The sequence below is a fragment of the Onychomys torridus genome, chromosome 6 (assembly GCF_903995425.1).
Source record: "Onychomys torridus chromosome 6, mOncTor1.1, whole genome shotgun sequence".
NCBI classification, from domain to species: Eukaryota; Metazoa; Chordata; class Mammalia; order Rodentia; family Cricetidae; genus Onychomys; species Onychomys torridus.
In genome coordinates, this window is record NC_050448.1 from 91,488,205 (window position 1) to 91,507,354 (window position 19,150).

A 19,150-nucleotide genomic window follows, 5' to 3' on the forward strand; every position below is an offset into this window, starting at 1 on the left:
CGCTGGAAAGATGGTTCTGTGGCTAACAGCATTGGTTGTTCCGTTCCCTGCACCCATCTGGCAGCTCACAACTATCTAAAATTACAGTTCCAGTGCCCCCAGAAGGCCCCAGGCACACTCATGGTGCACAGACATACATGCAGGTAAAACACTCACACATAAACTAAATTTTAAAAAATACAAATCAGGGTAAGAAGGTGTAGATAACTGATGGGGTGCTTGCCTAGCATGTATAGGCTTTGGCTTGGTCGCCAGCACCACAAAACAAAACCTACGGGCCAAGGGCCACACTCTATTACCATTTCGCACCGCACCTGAAATGAAATCCGACCTCCAAGGCCTGTGATTTTCCCTGGTGTGTGTCTTCAGCTTCATCCCAAACCACTCTCCTCTTGTGCCACACGGGCCTCCCTTAGGGTAGCTGCCATTTTTATCGACTGACCCCTAGGCTGGAAAGCTCTTGGTGACATTAGTTGTGGACTTGCCTTATCAGTCAACCTCAGGTGACAGCTCAGTGGCTGCCAGGACGTCCTCCCTTAGCTCTGCACAAGAAATACTCAGTTCATATCGGAGTGTCAATCTATTGATCTGATTTTCTCTCCCCTGTGGCAAGATAAGATCAAAACAGCAGGAGTCTCAGGGCTACTTGTTGAAGATGGCTTATAAAGATTTTTAAAAATGTATTAGACACTGTGGCCAAGGTAAGTTTGTTGGGCATGCATATATGCATTTATTTATTATTTATTTTTGTTTGCAGAATAAATGAATAAGAATATAACAAGGAAAGAATTTCCAATTTAGAAAATATAACTTTTTTTTTTTTGAGATGGGTTTCTCTGTGTAACAGCCCTGGCTGTATTAGAACTTACTCTGGACACCAAGTTGGCCTCAGACTCACGAAGATCTGTCTGCCTCTGCCTCTGCCTCTGCCTCCTGAGTGCTGAGTTTAAAGGTGTGTGCACCACCAGTGCCCAGCTATAAAATATAACTTTTTTTCCCCCTAGGGGACCAAATTAGAAGGCTGAGACAGGAGGATTGCCATGATTCTGAGACCAGCCTGGGCAGACATTAGAGGAAATATAACTCTTTAGAGTGGAAAAAGCCTAAGTTCTTCTGACTCAAATCTGGGGTGTGCCACTTTCGGCCCCAGGAGAATCATATGGTCACTTTGTAATAACAGGACATCAGTTTGCCTCCCAGAGCTACAGACACATAAGGCAGACTCTGGACACTACAATAAATGCCTTGGAAGGGAACATTGCTAGAAGTCACTACAGACAAGGACTTCACACAGCTCGCAGCTGGTGGGTGGCAGTGTCAGGAAATGTTTCCAGAAGGGGTGCTATTTGGATTAAGCTTCATAGGAAGGATGTGGGGGTCCACACATCTTTAGGGCTGAGGGAAAGGGCGTATCAAATGCAAGAAGAGTTTAGACAGAGAAAAGATAAATGGGAAGGTGGAGAGTTGACGATGCATTTAGGACACTGAAGAGAAGAGAGAGGTGAGGCAGTGGAAGGGAGGGAGAGGCTGACAGATCAAACACTACCGGGGAACTGCTATGGGCCTTGAACTTCACTCTGAGATACAGTCCAAGGACTGAAGGCAAGAAACTGCAGTATGTCACATAGTCCTCCTCAGAGAACTGTCCCCGCAGCACGGGAAGGAGAAGGCAGGGGACAGAGAGGCCACCATGGCTTCCCATCAAACCACAGCAGAACTCCGGTGACGAGTGGAGCCAGCACAAAGGGAATGCTAAGATCACACTCTCCAGAACCACGAGGACAACTAAGCCTGTACCACGCACTAAGGCCAAACGCACTGAAGGCGCCCACAACGAGACAGGTGGTTACCGACATTAACGTCTCTGCCAGGAGCCTGGCACATCTACACTAACTCAAGAGAGTTTGGCTAAGACCTCCAAAGATGAGGAAAAGGCATTCTGAGCTTCAGAAAGGCTTCCTTCCATACACACCTGCTTCCGTGTGCAAATAATTAAAGAATAACCTGCATGTGTAAAATGCATGTTCTTTTTAGGGCAGAAAGAGAAAAACAAGCACTTCCAGCTTGAGCACTGCACTCTCCTACATCGGCCTAGTCAGCTCTGAGCTACAGTCATCACAGCCTCACTTCTCATCAGTCTTCATCTTCAGCACAAAAGCTTCTCCTGAGTGGAGGTGGAGAGAGATGGAGAAACGCTAACACGCCAACCGAGACAAACTATACCATTTTAAAGTCATTAAACGCTGCAAGATTAAAGAACATATTTCCATTTTTTTAAAAAAGTAAAAATGAAGCCAACGGTAAAGTGTGTTTTAGGACAAAGGGTCTAAGGTGGTAATAATATTAGCTACACAATGCACCGCAGCAAACAGTCACCAAGGATGGACGTCCTGACATGCAATGTCTTTATGGGGCATTAGCACCATGGCAGGTGAGGAAAAGAAAAAGAATAACAAAACTGTACAATTCAAGATAGATCTAGCAGAGGCAACATCGACACTAGACTCTAACCCTGTCATGTCTATATATAAACTATAATAATCTAGTTAATGTAGTTTACACTGCCAATATTTTATTCTATAGATACAGTGTATGACTGAAGATCTGAATTATGGTCAAAGGCTTAAATGTCAAAACAAAAAAGAAATGTTTAAACTCCAGACAAGCTATAAATAGAAAAGGCATGAAAACGTGAAGAGGACAGGAGAATCGGGACAAGAATTTCCTTGCAGCCACAGGGAAGCCCTCATGACAACCTGCACTGTAGATCTCTAATCGCGTAGTTTGGAGCGGCCCCCTCTCATTTGAAGCACAGATAATAACAACACAGTGTACCACTCACCTTACAACTATAAGAATGGCTATGAGAATGGAACAGATGGGATCTGCTATCATCAACCCAAAGTTCTGCATCATGATAGCGGAGGCAATCACACCAACACTCCCAAGTGTGTCTGCTAGGATGTGCAAAAAGACACCTGGGAAGAAAGCATCATCAGCATTAAAACCGTAAAATAGGAATATTTCCTAGGACTGTAACCTATTTTCATAAATACCATTACCCATGAAATGAAAGGTCAGTTAGGAGGGACACTGACTGCTTAGTAACTGTGTAGCAGAACACTTACGAACTGAAACACTGTTTGCGCAACCACCAGGTTCCACATCTGACCAGCAGGTTATACTCCATCTTTAGAGAACAATACAAATGAGAAAGTAGAATCTATTTTAAATGCTAGTTATGAAGTCCAGCTGTCCTTTATACATAATTTGTTCGGAGAAGGAAAGGGCATCAGGTGAAAAAAACTGGTTCTGAAAGCATTTTCATTTTGAAAAACATGTGCACACAGAGCCCTCTGCTGGTGATTAAAAATATTGCCATAGGACTAGAAGTTCATGTGGACCCGAACTCAACTGAACCTGATGTTAATTATCCAAACGGTTTCACCACTAAAATCTGTTGTTATGCTCAAATTCACCATGCAAAAAAGCAGGTATCTAAATACTTTTAAATGACTAGAAAATATACGTTGAACCTTTGATATTAGGTACTAAGTAAGTCACTAGTTAGCTGCTTAAGAACTAAAATAGACTATTAAGACAAGTGACATTTGCCTGGAAAACCATAAAAATCTCAAGAAAGAAGCTGCATATACAATTCTTCCAGAAAATACCTAAGATAATAATCCACTCAACATGCAGATCTTTTTTTTTTTTTTTCCAGACAGAGTTTCTTTGTGTAGGCTGTCCTGGAACTCGCTCTGTAGACCAGGTTGTCCTTGAACTCAGAGACCCACCTGTCTCTGCCTCCCCAGTGCTGGGATTAAAGGCGAGCGCCACCCACAGCCTGGCTCAACCTGTAGATCTTCACTGAGCAAAATTCACCACACAGCAAAATAGTTGTTAAACTTAAGTGTGCTTCACTCAGAAAAAAAAACAAAAACAAACAAACATTAGTCCTGAGTACCATCAACTGCTCTACATGGAAGACTGTGAGCCGCTAAGAAATTCATGTCAGATTCCCTGAACAATAAGTGGTAAATATGCGCAGATTTAAACTAAAGGAAATTGTGTAGCAGCTTAAACTGTGACCACTAATGAGTTCCACTAAATCTTTTCTTTTCTTTTTCTTTCTTTCTTTTTTTTCTTCTTTTTTTTTGGTTTTTCGAGAGAGGGTTTCTCTGTGCAGTTTTGGTGGCTGTCCTGGATTTCGCTCTGTAGTCCAGGCTGGCCTTGAACTCACAGAGATCCTCCTGGCTCTGCCTCCCGAGTTCTGGGATTAAAGGTGTGGGCCGCCACCGCCCCCAGCTCCATTAAATCTTAATGTTTGCTGGGAAAAGACAGATCACTGCCATTGTGTAGTGTGCAGCAGGCCACTGCAAATGGTACTCCATCACACGCCTATGCATTTTCATCCATGCAGACTACCCTGCAGATACTTTTACATCTGTGTGCGGATGTGTATGTACATTTATGCACATACCACAGCATGTGTGTGGAAGGCACAGGACAACTCGTGGTGGTCTGTGGTGATGTATTGTGTACCCTAATAAACTTGCCTGAGAATCAGAGGACAGAACCAGCCACTAGATTAGACACAGAGGTCAGGCAGTGGTGGCACACACCTTTAATCCCAGAACTTGAGATCTCACGCCTTTGCTTGGGAAGCACACACACCATTAATCCCAGGAAGTAATATGGCAAGGCAGAGAAAGGTATAGAAGGCGTGAGGAAACAGGAACTTGCTCTCTTGAGGCTGAGGATTTTGTAGAGGTAAGCTAGTGGCTGGCTATCCTGCTTCTCTGATCTTTCAGCTTTCACCCTGATATCTGGCTCTGGGTTTTTTTTACTAAAAGACCATCTAAGATTCAAACAACAGGAGTCGATTCTCCCCCCACCACCAGGGCCCTGAAGCTTGAACTTGGGTCGTCAGACTTGGCAGCAAATGCCCTTCCGCCGCAGTCAGCTCACCAGCCTCAGAGTGTCCTCTAACAAAGAGTCCATTGGCGAATGCTTACACAAGCTTCCCTACGGTACTTTAATACCGAAGAATAAAATACACGCCTACCAAAACCACTTTGGATTTAAAAAATAAAAGTGAAAAAGATGGATATAAATCAATATACTTGAAAGTTCCTACGTTACAAACTCTTAAACATGATAACAGTTTTAAGCTTTTAAATTCTTCAATCAGTGTTTTAGTAGAACAGAAATAAAAATAGCTCTGAACAATGAAAAAAGGGGGGAAATAATTTGCAATTGCTTCTCCTGAGGTTGGAAAGTCCCTGCCTACATGTAATTTCCTAGCCAGAAAGTAGGTTTTATTAGCACACATCATTAACTACTCTATTTCATAATAACTATTCATGAAAAAAAATCACTAAAGAAATATATAAAGTATGTTTAACTCATATAAAATTGAAACCATGCAAGACTTGTAACACACCGATGCTCTACCACCTCTAAAACCTGGTGCACTGGAAGCCGAACTGAGGACGAGCAAGCAGCTGAGAACTGCTTGTGCTCGTGATGAGTGTCTGCAGAGCAACTGGCTAGGAAAGCTTTTACACCAGGAGGTCACAGCTGTCCTTCAGCTTCCGCCCGGCCTTCTTGAGACCCCAAAACTCAGGCATTTCAGAAATATAAACTCATTTTCATCACAGTTTATACAAAGATGATAAAAGGCTACATCAAGCTTATTCTCTCCCATTCATGATTTTTCATAACTAAATATAAATTATTATCAAAACTAATAACAGCACTTGACACAGTTGCATCAAAAATGTACAAAGACCATTTTTAAAGCAATTCCATATATTTTGTAAATAAAAAGTTGGTGACTAGAGGGTAACCAAGCCCTTTAAAAATAAACTCTTCCCTATGGAGAAATACAAAAAGTAAGAAATAGACCAAGAAACTATTGAGAAAAACACATGCAGGAGAGGCTAGACCTAAAGCCACCAAGAAAACCAGACTGAAGTAGAGTTAACTGGGAAAAAAAAAAAAAATCAAGAAGCAGGGAGCTGGGAATCTGGACAATGTAGTCCAGGGGAAACTGAGAAAGACTGGTTCACACCCCCAAAGGAGAGTAACAGAGTTCATAGACAGATTAGTTTCCTCTAGCTGGTGCTGTTTATACTGTTTATACAACATTAAGCTCCTGTTTAGGTATCATTAATTGATGCCTTCACATACGACAAAGGTCTTACTGGATTTCATTTTTAGCTCTCAATTTTCCTACAACTTAAGAACATACTGAACAGTATTTTGGAGAAAATGTCATTATCCTAAGAAAGCAAACATATCTGGGGCCACTGCAGTCAGACCTAGCTAGCACTGACCTTTAGCAGGGTTTTCCCATTTCTACATTTGGGTTTTTTAATTAAATCTAAGAAAACAGCCAAGTGACAATATATGGTTAATATAGTCAACATAGTGTGTGTTTGTGTACATTTCCAAGGAGGGATAACATTTAAAATATGCCTACCAGGCACTCAATGTTTCAAAGAGAACTCTGGACAACTGAAAGCCATGAAGCCAGTTTCATGAAGTCAAGAAACACACAAGTGCTGGTCATACCTTGTAAAATCTGTCTGCTGGGTCCTGCCGCTTCTTTGAAGGATGGACCATCTGTAGAGAATTAAGTGAAGTTATGTTAAAACATTTCTTCAATTCCTGATCCAAATGTTTGCCATTCAGAGTCCATTTTGCTCAAGTGTATGATGGAGGTGTGAGTAGACAGTCATATTACACCTACAAAATTATTTTTTAAACTTAATCAAGTAATTAAGCACAGGTGAATTTAGAGAGGGCAAGTTTGAAATGTAACAAGGGTATAGAATATTCTGGAAATTATTGTACTATAAATAAAAATCACATGAAATTCAAATATTATGAAGACCTACCAATATTATACTAGTAAATTTGAAGAGGCCCATGAATAAAAGCCAGGGCTGACAGCAAGGTAAGCAGACTGTGGAACAGCAGCTTTCGGTAGAATCTGCATGACTGTGCCACTTTCTCCACAGAAGACAGACAGACAGACAGACAGACACTACCCGTGACACTTTCTCCACAGAAGACAGACAGACACTACCTGTGACACTTTCTCCACAGAAGACAGACAGACACTACCTGTGACACTTTCTCCACAGAAGACAGACAGACACTACCTGTGACACTTTCTCCACAGAAGACAGTGTCACTTTACTAAAATTCTGCCTTTTATCATAGGAATCACCTGAAGCATTTCCCCTTGTTCACAGGGGCAAAAGCAAAGGCATTACCATAGCTGTGCCTTGGAGTCTCCAAGACAGAAAGGCTGTGTGTCACAGGCCTACGGGCGAGCTGCAGAAGATTAGCTGAGCTACGGCACCAGGTGAATACTAACTGTGAAGGCATCAGGTCCATCACTAACCTAACTGTGGGAAAGGGTGAGGTGGAAAGTGGACAACATATGTGACATACTCACATGGGCTGCCAAGCTAAGAAAATTCAAAATTTTACATCAGTGACATGTTCAATAGGTTACTGTTGGGACAGTGTTTATTCTCTTAATAAAATTTTGAAGAATTAAAATTCTCTTTAAGATGAAAAGATAAAAGGTACTATAATTTCTATACTTAATGCATCAGAGATGACTAATCAGTTTTTCAGAGAAACAAAAATGAAGTAAGTGGCAAAAGATGGTCAGCATTTGTTTAAAAGGACCATTAGAGGACAGCCAAGCTTCCTGAATGTGAAGCGTGGTGACTGAGTAGTCACTGCCCACGGCTGACAGCACACCTGAGCACTGCAGCAGTGAAGCACATCGGGAGAGTGCCGGGCAGCACACCTGAGCACTGCAGCAGTGAAGCACACTGGAGAGTGCCGGGCAGCACACCTGAGCACTGCAGCAGTGAAGCACACTGGAGAGTGCCGGGCAGCACACCTGAGCACTGCAGCAGTGAAGCACACTGGAGAGTGCTGGGCAGCACACCTGAGCACTGCAGCAGTGAAGCACACTGGAGGGTGCCGGGCAGCACACCTGAGCACTGCAGCAGTGAAGCACACTGGAGGGTGCCGGGCAGCACACCTGAGCACTGCAACAGTGAAGCACACTGGAGGGTGCCGGGCAGCACACCTGAGCACTGCAGCAGTGAAGCACACTGGAGGGTGCCGGGCAGCACACCTGAGCACTGCAGCAGTGAAGCACACTGGAGAGTGCCAGGCAGCACACCTGAGCACTGCAGCAGTGAAGCACACTGGAGAGCGCTGGGCAGCACACCTGAGCACTGCAGCAGTGAAGCACACTGGAGAGCGCTGGGCAGCACACCTGAGCACTGCAGCAGTGAAGCACACTGGAGAGCGCTGGGCAGCACACCTGAGCACTGCAGCAGTGAAGCACACTGGAGAGCGCTGGGCAGCAATGCAACAAAGACACAAAAGCAAGAGGTGGCAGTGTAGCTTCCCTGGTTCCATGGTACTCTCCTGAAAGATGCAGCTGCCATGGAAATCCTACTGACAGTCAAATGCACAGCCATTACAGAAATCCAGTTCCTAGCAAATCACCAAGTGTCTGCATGTATGAAATATTTCTAGAAATCCATTTTTGACATCAGTATTTTGAAAGGGATAGTTTGGTGACATGGTTATAAAAACTAACTCCAGGGCATCTGTGGCAGAAGCTGGCTGGCTAGTTGCTCTCTAAATTTGTTTCTCTTGCCTCCTGAGTCTATAACTTAACTGCTTTCTCAGCTCCTTGAGTGGGGGTGCTGCACTGTGGTGAGTTATGGATAAAGATGTGAAAGACACAAGCTTCTTTTAGGTGCGTGGGAAGGTCACCATGGGAACTGCAGAGGAGCCACTGGGCGATTCAAGCAGACATGATGCCTTAGAGAGAAGCCCAGACCACCCACTGCCACAATCTCCCAATTTCTGCACCACTGGCTTAAGAGCTTTAAAACAATGACACAGCTTCCTCAGTGTTGCATTTCAGTAAATACAAAGCTCAGTGAGATGGACAAGGGTCGTGAGCAAAGTGAAATGGAGGCCCATTTTCTTATATATCCCACTGTATGACCCACCATTCAAAGCTGTTTTACTTATTCATTCCTGTGCTTATGTGTATGCATGCACTCACACATGTACTTATTCACTCCTGTGTTTATGTGTGTGCATGCACTCACACATGTACTTATTCACTCCTGTGTTTATGTGTGTGCATGCACTCACACATGGTGGACTTATTTATTCCTGTGTTTATGTGTGTGCATGCACTCACACATGTAGACTTATTCACTCCTGTGCTTATGTGTGTGCATGCACTCACACATGTGGACTTATTCACTCCTGTGCTTATGTGTGTGCATGCACTCACACATGTGGACTTATTCACTCCTGTGCTTATGTGTGTGCATGCACTCACACATGTGGACTTATTCACTCCTGTGCTTATGTGTGTGCATGCACTCACACATGTGGACTTATTCACTCCTGTGCTTATGTGTGTGCATGCACTCACACATGTAGACTTATTCACTCCTGTGCTTATGTGTGTGCATGCACTCACACATGTGGACTTATTCACTCCTGTGCTTATGTGTGTGCATGCACTCACACATGTGGACTTATTCACTCCTGTGCTTATGTGTGTGCATGCACTCACACATGTGGACTTATTCACTCCTGTGCTTATGTGTGTGCATGCACTCACACATGTGGACTTATTCACTCCTGTGCTTATGTGTGTGCATGCACTCACACATGTGGACTTATTCACTCCTGTGCTTATGTGTGTGCATGCACTCACACATGTGGACTTATTCACTCCTGTGCTTATGTGTGTGCATGCACTCACACATGTGGACTTATTCACTCCTGTGCTTATGTGTGTGCATGCACTCACACATGTGGACTTATTCACTCCTGTGCTTATGTGTGTGCATGCACTCACACATGTGGACTTATTCACTCCTGTGCTTATGTGTGTGCATGCACTCACACATGTGGACTTATTCACTCCTGTGCTTATGTGTGTGCATGCACTCACACATGTGGACTTATTCACTCCTGTGCTTATGTGTGTGCATGCACTCACACATGTGGCAATGAGAAGACAACATGAGGAGTTGTTCTCGTCTCTCATCACGTGGGTTCTGAGAATCAAACTCAGGTCATCAGGCTTGACAGTAGGCACCCCTCACATGCTAAGCCATCTCACTGGTCCAGAATTCTAGCTTCTTAATTTACTATTTGCTGTGATTTGTTTGTGCCTCAGTTAATAGGGACAACTATTATACCTTCAATTGATTATGAGAAAAAAAATTAACACATAGAAAGCTCTTAGAGTATATCTAGTACATACTGAGCACTTAGGATAATGATTATAATAAATATTAATTGACCTCCCACAAAACGAACCTGAGTAATTTTTAAAGTTTTTCTCAATCTTCCAAAATACATATTTTTATTAAAACCTAAGCACAAAATTCCTTTTCTAGTAAATTAGGAAAAAAACAATTCCTCTTATCAATTATTCTTAACAAGGAGAATCAGATTTCTATTCTTTTCTTTCATACCTGATTGAGAAGCCATAATTCAAGATTTGCAATGCTCTAAAATTTGTGGAGTTCGGAGCATCATGTTGATATTCGACATGTTCCAGATTTGGGGACATTTTGGACTTCAGACTAGAAATGTTCAGTTAATCCAGCCTACTGCGAATACCTCAATTACAGAACAAATCTGAAAACCTCTGACACTTCGGATAAGGGATATTCAAACCTTGTTGTACGGTGGGACTGGGAACTCTGGAGAAAATTCACCCCGCAATTTAAAACACAAGTATAAAAACAGGTAAACATTTGGGAACCCAATATCTACTGAGTTGTTTCTGTGTGCTAGAGTTGTGCTAGGATTTTATACAAAGATCAAGCATGACACAAGAAACTCAGTCCACTTAAGGGCAAGAGTAGAGAGGTCAACTGACTACAACAGGCTTCTACACCGGAGCCCACAAACATGGCTACCCCGGTCATTTGGTCACGCTATGTTTCACACTCCACCAGCAACGATGCCACAACGTAAAAGAGCTGTCCAGGATTAATAAGAGTGACACACGAAAGCAAGTCAGCTTCTACACAGAACTTGAGGCATGGTCGACCTTTTCTCATTACTACAGGATGTTCACACCTGTACAATGCATACTCCAGAACCACACAATCAAGTCACACACCAAAAGAGGAAATGAAAGGGTTTAAGTCTGCTATTTTGTGTTGGGCTACATTGGTAGCTATTTCACGCAGCCCCTGGGCCCCAGGCTGTAAACACCTGTAGTATGGAGAATGGTCAGTAAGGCCAGTAATTCTCCACCTTGTACCCTTCTCTATCATGACCAGAAAAGCCAGAGAGACTCACTAGAAAGGCTCTTAACAAAAGAGAAAAAAAAGAACTTTATTTTAAAAATGTATTTCAAGTAAAATGCTGTCGTTTGATAGTCCATAACTAACAAAATTTGAGACAAAACTACTTTAATTGCTTTGTACTTGATGACTGCGATAATTCTGGTTAAAAGCAATCTCTGAATGTAAAGCATTAAGTTCATAGAGAAGAATAATGGAAGTTTCTATTCATGTTTGTTTATTGACTTGGATTAGCTTTTGGATGTGATGTGATGTGATGGGTATGAACACGTGTGTGAGGCCTGAGGGTAACATTCATGATTTCCTCCATTGCATGCCACCCTTACTCTTTGAGGCACAGTGTCTCATTGATCCTGAAGCCCATCTCTTCAGCTAGACTGGCTGGCTAAAGGGCTTCAGGGATCCACTGTGTCTGTCACCCGGGGCAGAGTTCAGGAGCACTCCACCACCTCTTGCCCCCCACGCTTTCCATGTGGGTGCTGAGGGCCAATGGAGGTCCTTGGGCGTGTGCAGCAGGCACTATGCTGACTGAGCCATCTCCCCAGGCTCACATTCATATCTCATTGCAAAAGACAAAGGACAGGTGAGCAATGAGACTGTACACGAGCATACTCCATCAATAAGAAATTCTGGAAAGGAAGTAAAATGGAGAAACTCAGGAGAAATGAGATGATGGGAGCTTTATAGTTTTCTATGGCTCTGACTGGTGAGCCTCATGTCACTAAGGTGTCGAGAATTCACTGACTATGTTTGCTTCATTTCCTGCCTCTGGGTTCCTGCCTCGACTTCCCATGATGCACTGCCACTCGTAAGGTGAAATAAACCCCTTCCTTCCCAAGTTGCTTTTGGTCCTAATCGTTACCACAGCGGTAGAAAACAAAGTAGGAGGACATCATCTGCAGCTCAGTCGTGTTTAGGGAGGACTGTGAAAGTATTCGTATCTTTGGGCTGGGAAGGCTGCTGAGTGCTCAGAGCTGAACCTGTTACAGGAGCTTGGAAGATTAGTGGAGGTCTGGCTTGTGAGATTACAGTGGGAAGCAATGACACTATCGGGACCATTCAGGTGATATTTTGGATTAAGAATCTGTGGGACCGGAACTGTTGCTTTACTGGCACAATTGATGCTGGTTAGCTAGGGCTGAAGAATCAGCTTTGATTAAAAAGAGATCAGCATCACAGTGAAATCCTGCAGGAAGTTTTCCTCAGGGCCAGCACACTGCAGAGCAGGCCACAGCTGTATCTCCAGCTGATGGCCAAACTTGGCCATGGGTAAGCATCTTCCATATCCTACTGGTTTTGGTGACATACAAGCTACAAGACTGAATGGATAGTGAGAGCAGCTTTGGCTTGGCACTGTGCGAGGGCAGGGGAGACCAAAGATGAAGGTGGAGACCCAAGGACTCGGGGATGAAGACCCAAGGGGTTATGGGATGAAGCTGAGGCTTGGCACCATGTGGCAGAGTTGTAGTTTCAAAACATGGCATATCACAGATTGAAAGAGGTAATGCGAACTGACTGATGAGATTACTTACTACCCAGAACTAGAAAGCCTCTGCACAGCAAGGGAAAAGGAAGGAGACAAGAAAAGAAGGAAAAGGAACCTGAGGGTGCCGAACGTACCTACAAACTGATTCTTAATACCTAAAGTATACGAAGAGCTCAAACAACTCAGAGGAAAAGATTTGTCAGCCTGAAAAACGGCCTACTGATATAGAAAAAGATACTTAACACCAGTACTCAGCAGGGAAATTCAAAAAAAATTTCAAGAAAATTGTTAGCTATTAAAAAAACAAGTACTGGCAAGCACGTGGAGAAAAGGGACCCTTATGCACTACTAGCAGGAATGTGAACTGGTGCAACCATTACAAAAACTAGTGTGTGGTTACAACATGAGCACACAAGCAAAGGAGCTGGAACCCAGAGCCCAAGGCCTAGGTGGACTTCCATTCACTGCACCATGACATGCCACACTCAAGACGGGGGAGCAACCTCAACGTGCCCAGTGCAGGAACGGGGCACCCTTCTTAAAGAGAAAGCTGCAATTCAGGACACCAGGGACAAATTCAGAAGGCATGTGACGTGAGCAAAACACAATGATAAATAGCAGCAGCCGTTTCTATGAGGAAGCTGAAGGAGGCAACCTCGGAGAAACAGAGAAGAGGCTACGGAGACGGAGAAGGGACTGTCAAAAGGCACAAGGTTAAGTTATACTATTTATGCAGAAGGCCCAGAGAGCTGTCCAAGACCGGAGTAGTTAGAGCTAACACTGGACTGTACACTTCAAACTGTCAGGAGGGCGGAGCTTATGCTGTGCGCTAATCTAAAGAATGCGTACGTAAATAATGAATAAATAAATAATAAGAGGTGGGAGGAAGCGCTTGCTAGTGATGTCTATAGCTTACACCGAGGTAATGGCTTTTTTACAAAGGTAAACTAGTCCCGGAGATCAAGGCATAAGCATTGAATGTGCACAGCATTTTGTTTGCCAATCATATTTCAATAGGGTATTTTGAAAATTGGAAGGCTATAAATTGGGCCTTGGAATGTTCAATCTTCAAGGCTCTTCTCATTTTTTCATATCTAAAGCTTTAGTATTCTGTCCATATGGCCAGTGCTGGTAAACTTCTAAGTGCATACTTTATTTAAGATGTAGGCAGACTGTGTTACCTAAGCAGTTCCTATTAATCTACACTCACAACTCATGAATAAATGGTCTGAAATAAAATATGTTGATAAATATGTTATAACTTAGTATCTACTACTATTCCATAAAGATTTCTAAAGGAACATGGAACATTAGACAGCATAAACAGTTATAATAAAAATTTTAAAAAATCTCTAGTATTTTCATAACATTATATACTAAAGGCCTTGTCAGACTTAAAACAATCATAGTTTTCATTGGCTAAACATCAACTGTTTCCCACTCACACATCAAAAGACTAGTATTTTATTATTATAGTCACTGAAAAATAAAGAAAACAATTAAATCCGCTGCCTTACTTTCAAGTTACAGTACAACAAACAGAAACTAACTCTGGAAACCATTTAAACAGACTCATGAGAGGCTTCATGTCCTTTCAACAGGCCATTCTAGCTAGGAGAAGACACCTCCCACACCTTGTTTGTTTGGAAGGCTAGCCCTCTGCAGGCGCTTTGGCTGCACTCACCGTGAGAATGGAAGTGCCCGTGTCCATGAGCATGCCCATGTCCATGCCCATGATCATGGCTGTGTGCAGCTCCATGTTTGGCTTCATGACTATGGCAATGATCTTCGTGGCCATGGCTATGATCTAGAGCACCATTAAAGAGGGAATGACTGTGTCCATGGCCTAGAAAACAAACAATATTTGAACAGAAGATGTGTAAGAATGAATAACTGATTACAATAATACTAGTTAGAAGAATCCTGTCTCCAGATTCAAGTCAGGAAACACTTGCCTCTAATAACTACTGCCAACGTACTCAAGCAGTCCTGAGTTCTACCATGGAACACAAGAATAAACTCTGAAGGCCAGAAAATGCAAATCCTGCAGGATCTCCAGGAGACCTGCATGGCTAGATGTGATCTCAAGCTGACTCAGGGTCTTAGCTGAATCCCACAACACACACGAGCATGTACACACACATGTGGCCTGATCTCTTGCCTACAATCTGCTCCAAGGGGGAACGCTTCTGGAACAAAAGGGAGAAGGAGAACTGATGGAACAACCAAGCTGGCGAGCAAACAGAACGCTGGCTGCTCCTCCACATGCCAAATACCCACTTTGTCAATATATGTCACATGAGCGTACACACACACACACACACACACACACACACACACTAAATAAATAAATAACCTAAAAGTGAAACAAAAGAAAGAAATCCTAGTGGCCAAAAGGCAGCAGATGGATATGGAAATAGTAGTAATGATGGGGTGCAGAACTAAAAAATTCTATAATCTACAGATTCCCTTAAAAATAAAGGAGACATTAAGGCAATCCAGATGAACGAAAGCCTGTCCCCTCAAAATATTAAAGGGCTTTCAGGTTAAATCAAAGGATATTAAAGAGTAGTTCAAACCCACGCAAAGAAAAATTAACTACAAAGGCACAGAGCTGTGTTTGCAACTCTGTCTGAAGAGAGAGCGCACAAATCAGTTAGTGCGAAACTATACTGATGGGTTCCAACTACGCATTTCAATAATCAAGAAGGAAGAAGAGAACAAGAGTAACTGGACAGAGGCTTTGTGTATTACTGGTTTAACCTACTAAGCATCTCAACTAGATGCTGTTGTCCCCAGGACAATCACTGAAAGTTTTCTTAGGAAAATGACTGGAAAAATGCTTATTCTTCCTACGTGGGAAATATCTCAAAGAACAAAGTATAAATAGATGGAAAAACAAACTGGGTAACAAGAAACCATCAAACCAAAATGAAAGCATTAATATAGAGGATTTGGTGTTTATGCCCTGGAGTAGGAAATCCTTGAAACAGAGAAGGAAATACACGTAAAAAATGTAAAACAAAAATCAGACTGTGTTGTACTTTCTGTTGCTGTGACAAAATACCCTGAAAAAAGTAAAAGCAATTATGGAGAGAAAAGGGTTTATTTCAGTTTGTACTTCTAGGTTTCAGTCAAGACATAACTTCAAACAGCTACTCATATGACGTTCACAATCAAACTCACTTGCCTGCTGCTAAGCTCAATTTCAGGACCCTTGCCTCGGGAATGGTGCCACCACATCAGTTAACAACTACATCGAGACAGACTCCCGTCGTCAGGCATGCCCACAGGCCAACCTAATGTACACAACCCTTCACTGAGACTGTCTTCCCAGAAGACTACAGGTTGTGTAGGTGAGAATTAACGCCAGCCATCACAGGATGCATACAAATTAATCTCTATATGAAAACTGAATACAAGCATCAACTGGGAAAAGATATTTACAACACATAAACAAAGGAAAGCAGCAATACTTTAAGTAATACTATAACTTATAAACAAGTGGGAAAAAAAACAATAGAGAAGCAATTATACTCTAGGAACACACCAGCAGAATGTTCAACTTCACTACTAGCGAGAGACCAGAAACAATTAGAAGCTGCCTTTATCAAAGGTGAGGAAAACCACTTTAATCTGTAATATTAAAGGTTGATGTGGGCTGGGGAGAAAATGAATACATTTATTTCTGGAAGTGAATGGGAATAACAGTCATTGTGGAAGGCAATGTGAAAAAAAAAGTGTATCAAGTAAAAACATACATATACTATGTTTTTTGAATTCTACATATTAAAAGAACTTTCTGAAGTGATGGAAATGTTCTAGATCTGAACTATTTTTTGTTGTGTTTTTGTTTAGGGGTATATTTTTTGGTTGTTTTTTTTTTTTTTTTTCTTTTTCTTTTTTGGATTTTATTTTGCTTTGTGGTTGAGACAGGGTCTCTCACTATGTACCCTAGATAGCCTAGAATTCACTATGCAGAACAGGTAAGCCTGAAGCTAGCATTAATCCTCCTGCCTCTGTCTCCCAAGGGCTGGAATTGTAGCAGGCAAGCACCACCGGGCCTGGCTTCATAACACGGAGTTTTCTGTGAGTTCATTACAATAAAGTGATTTCATAAATTAATAAGAAAATGCAAGGTAGTGGACCAACATCTATCAATGGAAGAATCTTTAAAATGCATTATACAGTAAATTACAGGTACACACACTATTTTAGTAACTAGACTCGTGGTTTTCTGATAACTGTTTTTTAATCTGAGTAAATATTACATAAAGCAGATGAGCTCCGGAAGTCTGGAACGATCCATACTAGTATGAGAAAGTGCATAACAACTCCGAAAGGCACTGGGATGGAGGGCCATGGAGAAGTGAAAGGGAGAGTCTAGGAAGACATTTCTGAGTATCTAGATATCATACTTTTGTAACTTTAAAATTACTAATTTTCTAAAGTATTTAACAACAGAAGCATACAAAAAAGAAAAAGAAAAAAAAGGGGGGGGGGGCTTGCAAGGATATCTGCCCCCCAGTCTGAAGACCTGAACTCAAGCCTCAGAACTCGGTGGGCAGAGAACCAAATCTCCCAAGTTGTTCTTTTACCTACACACACACACACACACACACACACACACACACACACACACACACACCAAATCAATGTCAAAAAAATGAAGAAACAAATAGTTCTAACCATCATACCAGAGCCATGAGAATGTCCATGACCTCCATGATTAAACACAAATATTCCTACGAGGTTTACCACAAATCCGAGAATTGAGACAAGCAGCAGCCTCTCATGGTGCACATCTGGAGGAGCCAATGCTCTCTAGAAAACACACAATACAAAGAGATGGTTGATATAATTCCTACTGCAACTGTTGGCAACAGAGTGCAATATGAAACTTTTTAGCCATTTTCTTAAGTAAAAGCATTCAAAACTACCTGCCCAGAGTTGAGACAGCTGAAACTAGTATTGACACATTGCAGACAAAGTAACAATTCCTATTTCTAAATAAATCTAAGTATGTGCAATGACACTGGTTCTAAACCTGTTCCTCTTGATCTCTGTAAGTTTACTAATCTTCACATTTGTCTTCTACTCTTAGAAAATGTACACCAAGTATTAAAACTCACAGGTTCTAGATGTTTTAAGACAATTCCTAAATGACTTCATTAACCAGACTGCACTTCTACTCAGTGGCAACACTTCATGTAGTTTATAAAGCACTACCACTTTACTGTTTTCCATCAAGATAGTTCACACATATGTAACTTTTTCCACTATTTCATAAGTCCTCTCGTACATGCATAATATTTTCTCTAATCCAAGACAAACTTCAATAAATGGTAGTTGAAAAGATCTCTATTACTATTACATCTTTAAAACATTTTCATTAAGAACAGTCATTTCCTGACTCTAATGATTATCTACTATACCTCAACTCCTTCTGAGAAAATAAAGAAAGCAGTGAAGATCAGAAACAGCCCATTGACAAAGCCAGCCAGAACTTCCGCTCTAACATACCTAAAGAAGAGCAAGCAAACAGAATTATACTTCTTAAACTCCAAAGGAATGTACATGTTTCAGAGACTGTAAACCATATGACATGATTTTTAAGTGCCAGTAAAGTCTTCAGAGTTACAGGATACATTTCATATAATACTGTAGAACGATGAGGAAATGAATTGCTATGAATTATATTTAATAGCGAATGCCATAAAACACACACTTACAGAGGCAAAACACCCCTGATAGTAAGTGGGCTGAGGAAGCTGCAGAAATGTGTGGAAAGGATAGACCAGGCAGGTGGACAAGGACGGAAGGGTCCAAAGAAAGGAAGAGAAGATGTCTAGGAATTGGGTTTTTACTGTAGTTGTCTCGTCTTTCCTATTCTGCTTTGTACTTTATGGCTAGGAATCTTCAGAAAATGGAGCTCCGATCTCAAGTAAAGTTAAAGTATCCCTGCGTTATGTCAGAGACAACTTGAGATTTATGTTCGTTATCTTTTTCTAGACTAATATATTCAGCCTAAACTTTTAGCTATTTATGTGTAGAATTAACTCTATCTTCACACCACTCTATGAAGCCACTTTTCAGTGCCCATACCTTGTCTCTGGGCTTCCAAAGTCTTCTGCTTCCTACTTAGGTGAGGAACTGGGAAAAGAGCTCATTTTCTACAATACACATTTGACCTAAAGCCATGGAAATAACTGTACCTCAAAGTGTGTCCACAGCACCTAGTCCTTCGTCAACATTACAAAGC

At 42.0% G+C, this 19,150-nt stretch overlaps 1 protein-coding gene across 1 annotated transcript in view; it reads right to left on the bottom strand.

The window, feature by feature from the left end:
• The window catches only part of Slc30a7 (solute carrier family 30 member 7), a 65,402-nt gene that overhangs the window by 31,156 nt on the left and 15,096 nt on the right, over positions 1–19,150 (bottom strand). The window contains exons 4-8 of the mRNA XM_036190867.1: positions 18,324–18,411; positions 17,586–17,712; positions 14,573–14,734; positions 6,580–6,630; positions 2,843–2,978 (exon numbers count right to left, since the gene is read on the bottom strand). Of these exons, the coding sequence (XP_036046760.1) occupies positions 2,843–2,978; positions 6,580–6,630; positions 14,573–14,734; positions 17,586–17,712; positions 18,324–18,411 (564 nt within the window). The remainder of the gene's footprint in view (positions 1–2,842; positions 2,979–6,579; positions 6,631–14,572; positions 14,735–17,585; positions 17,713–18,323; positions 18,412–19,150) is intronic.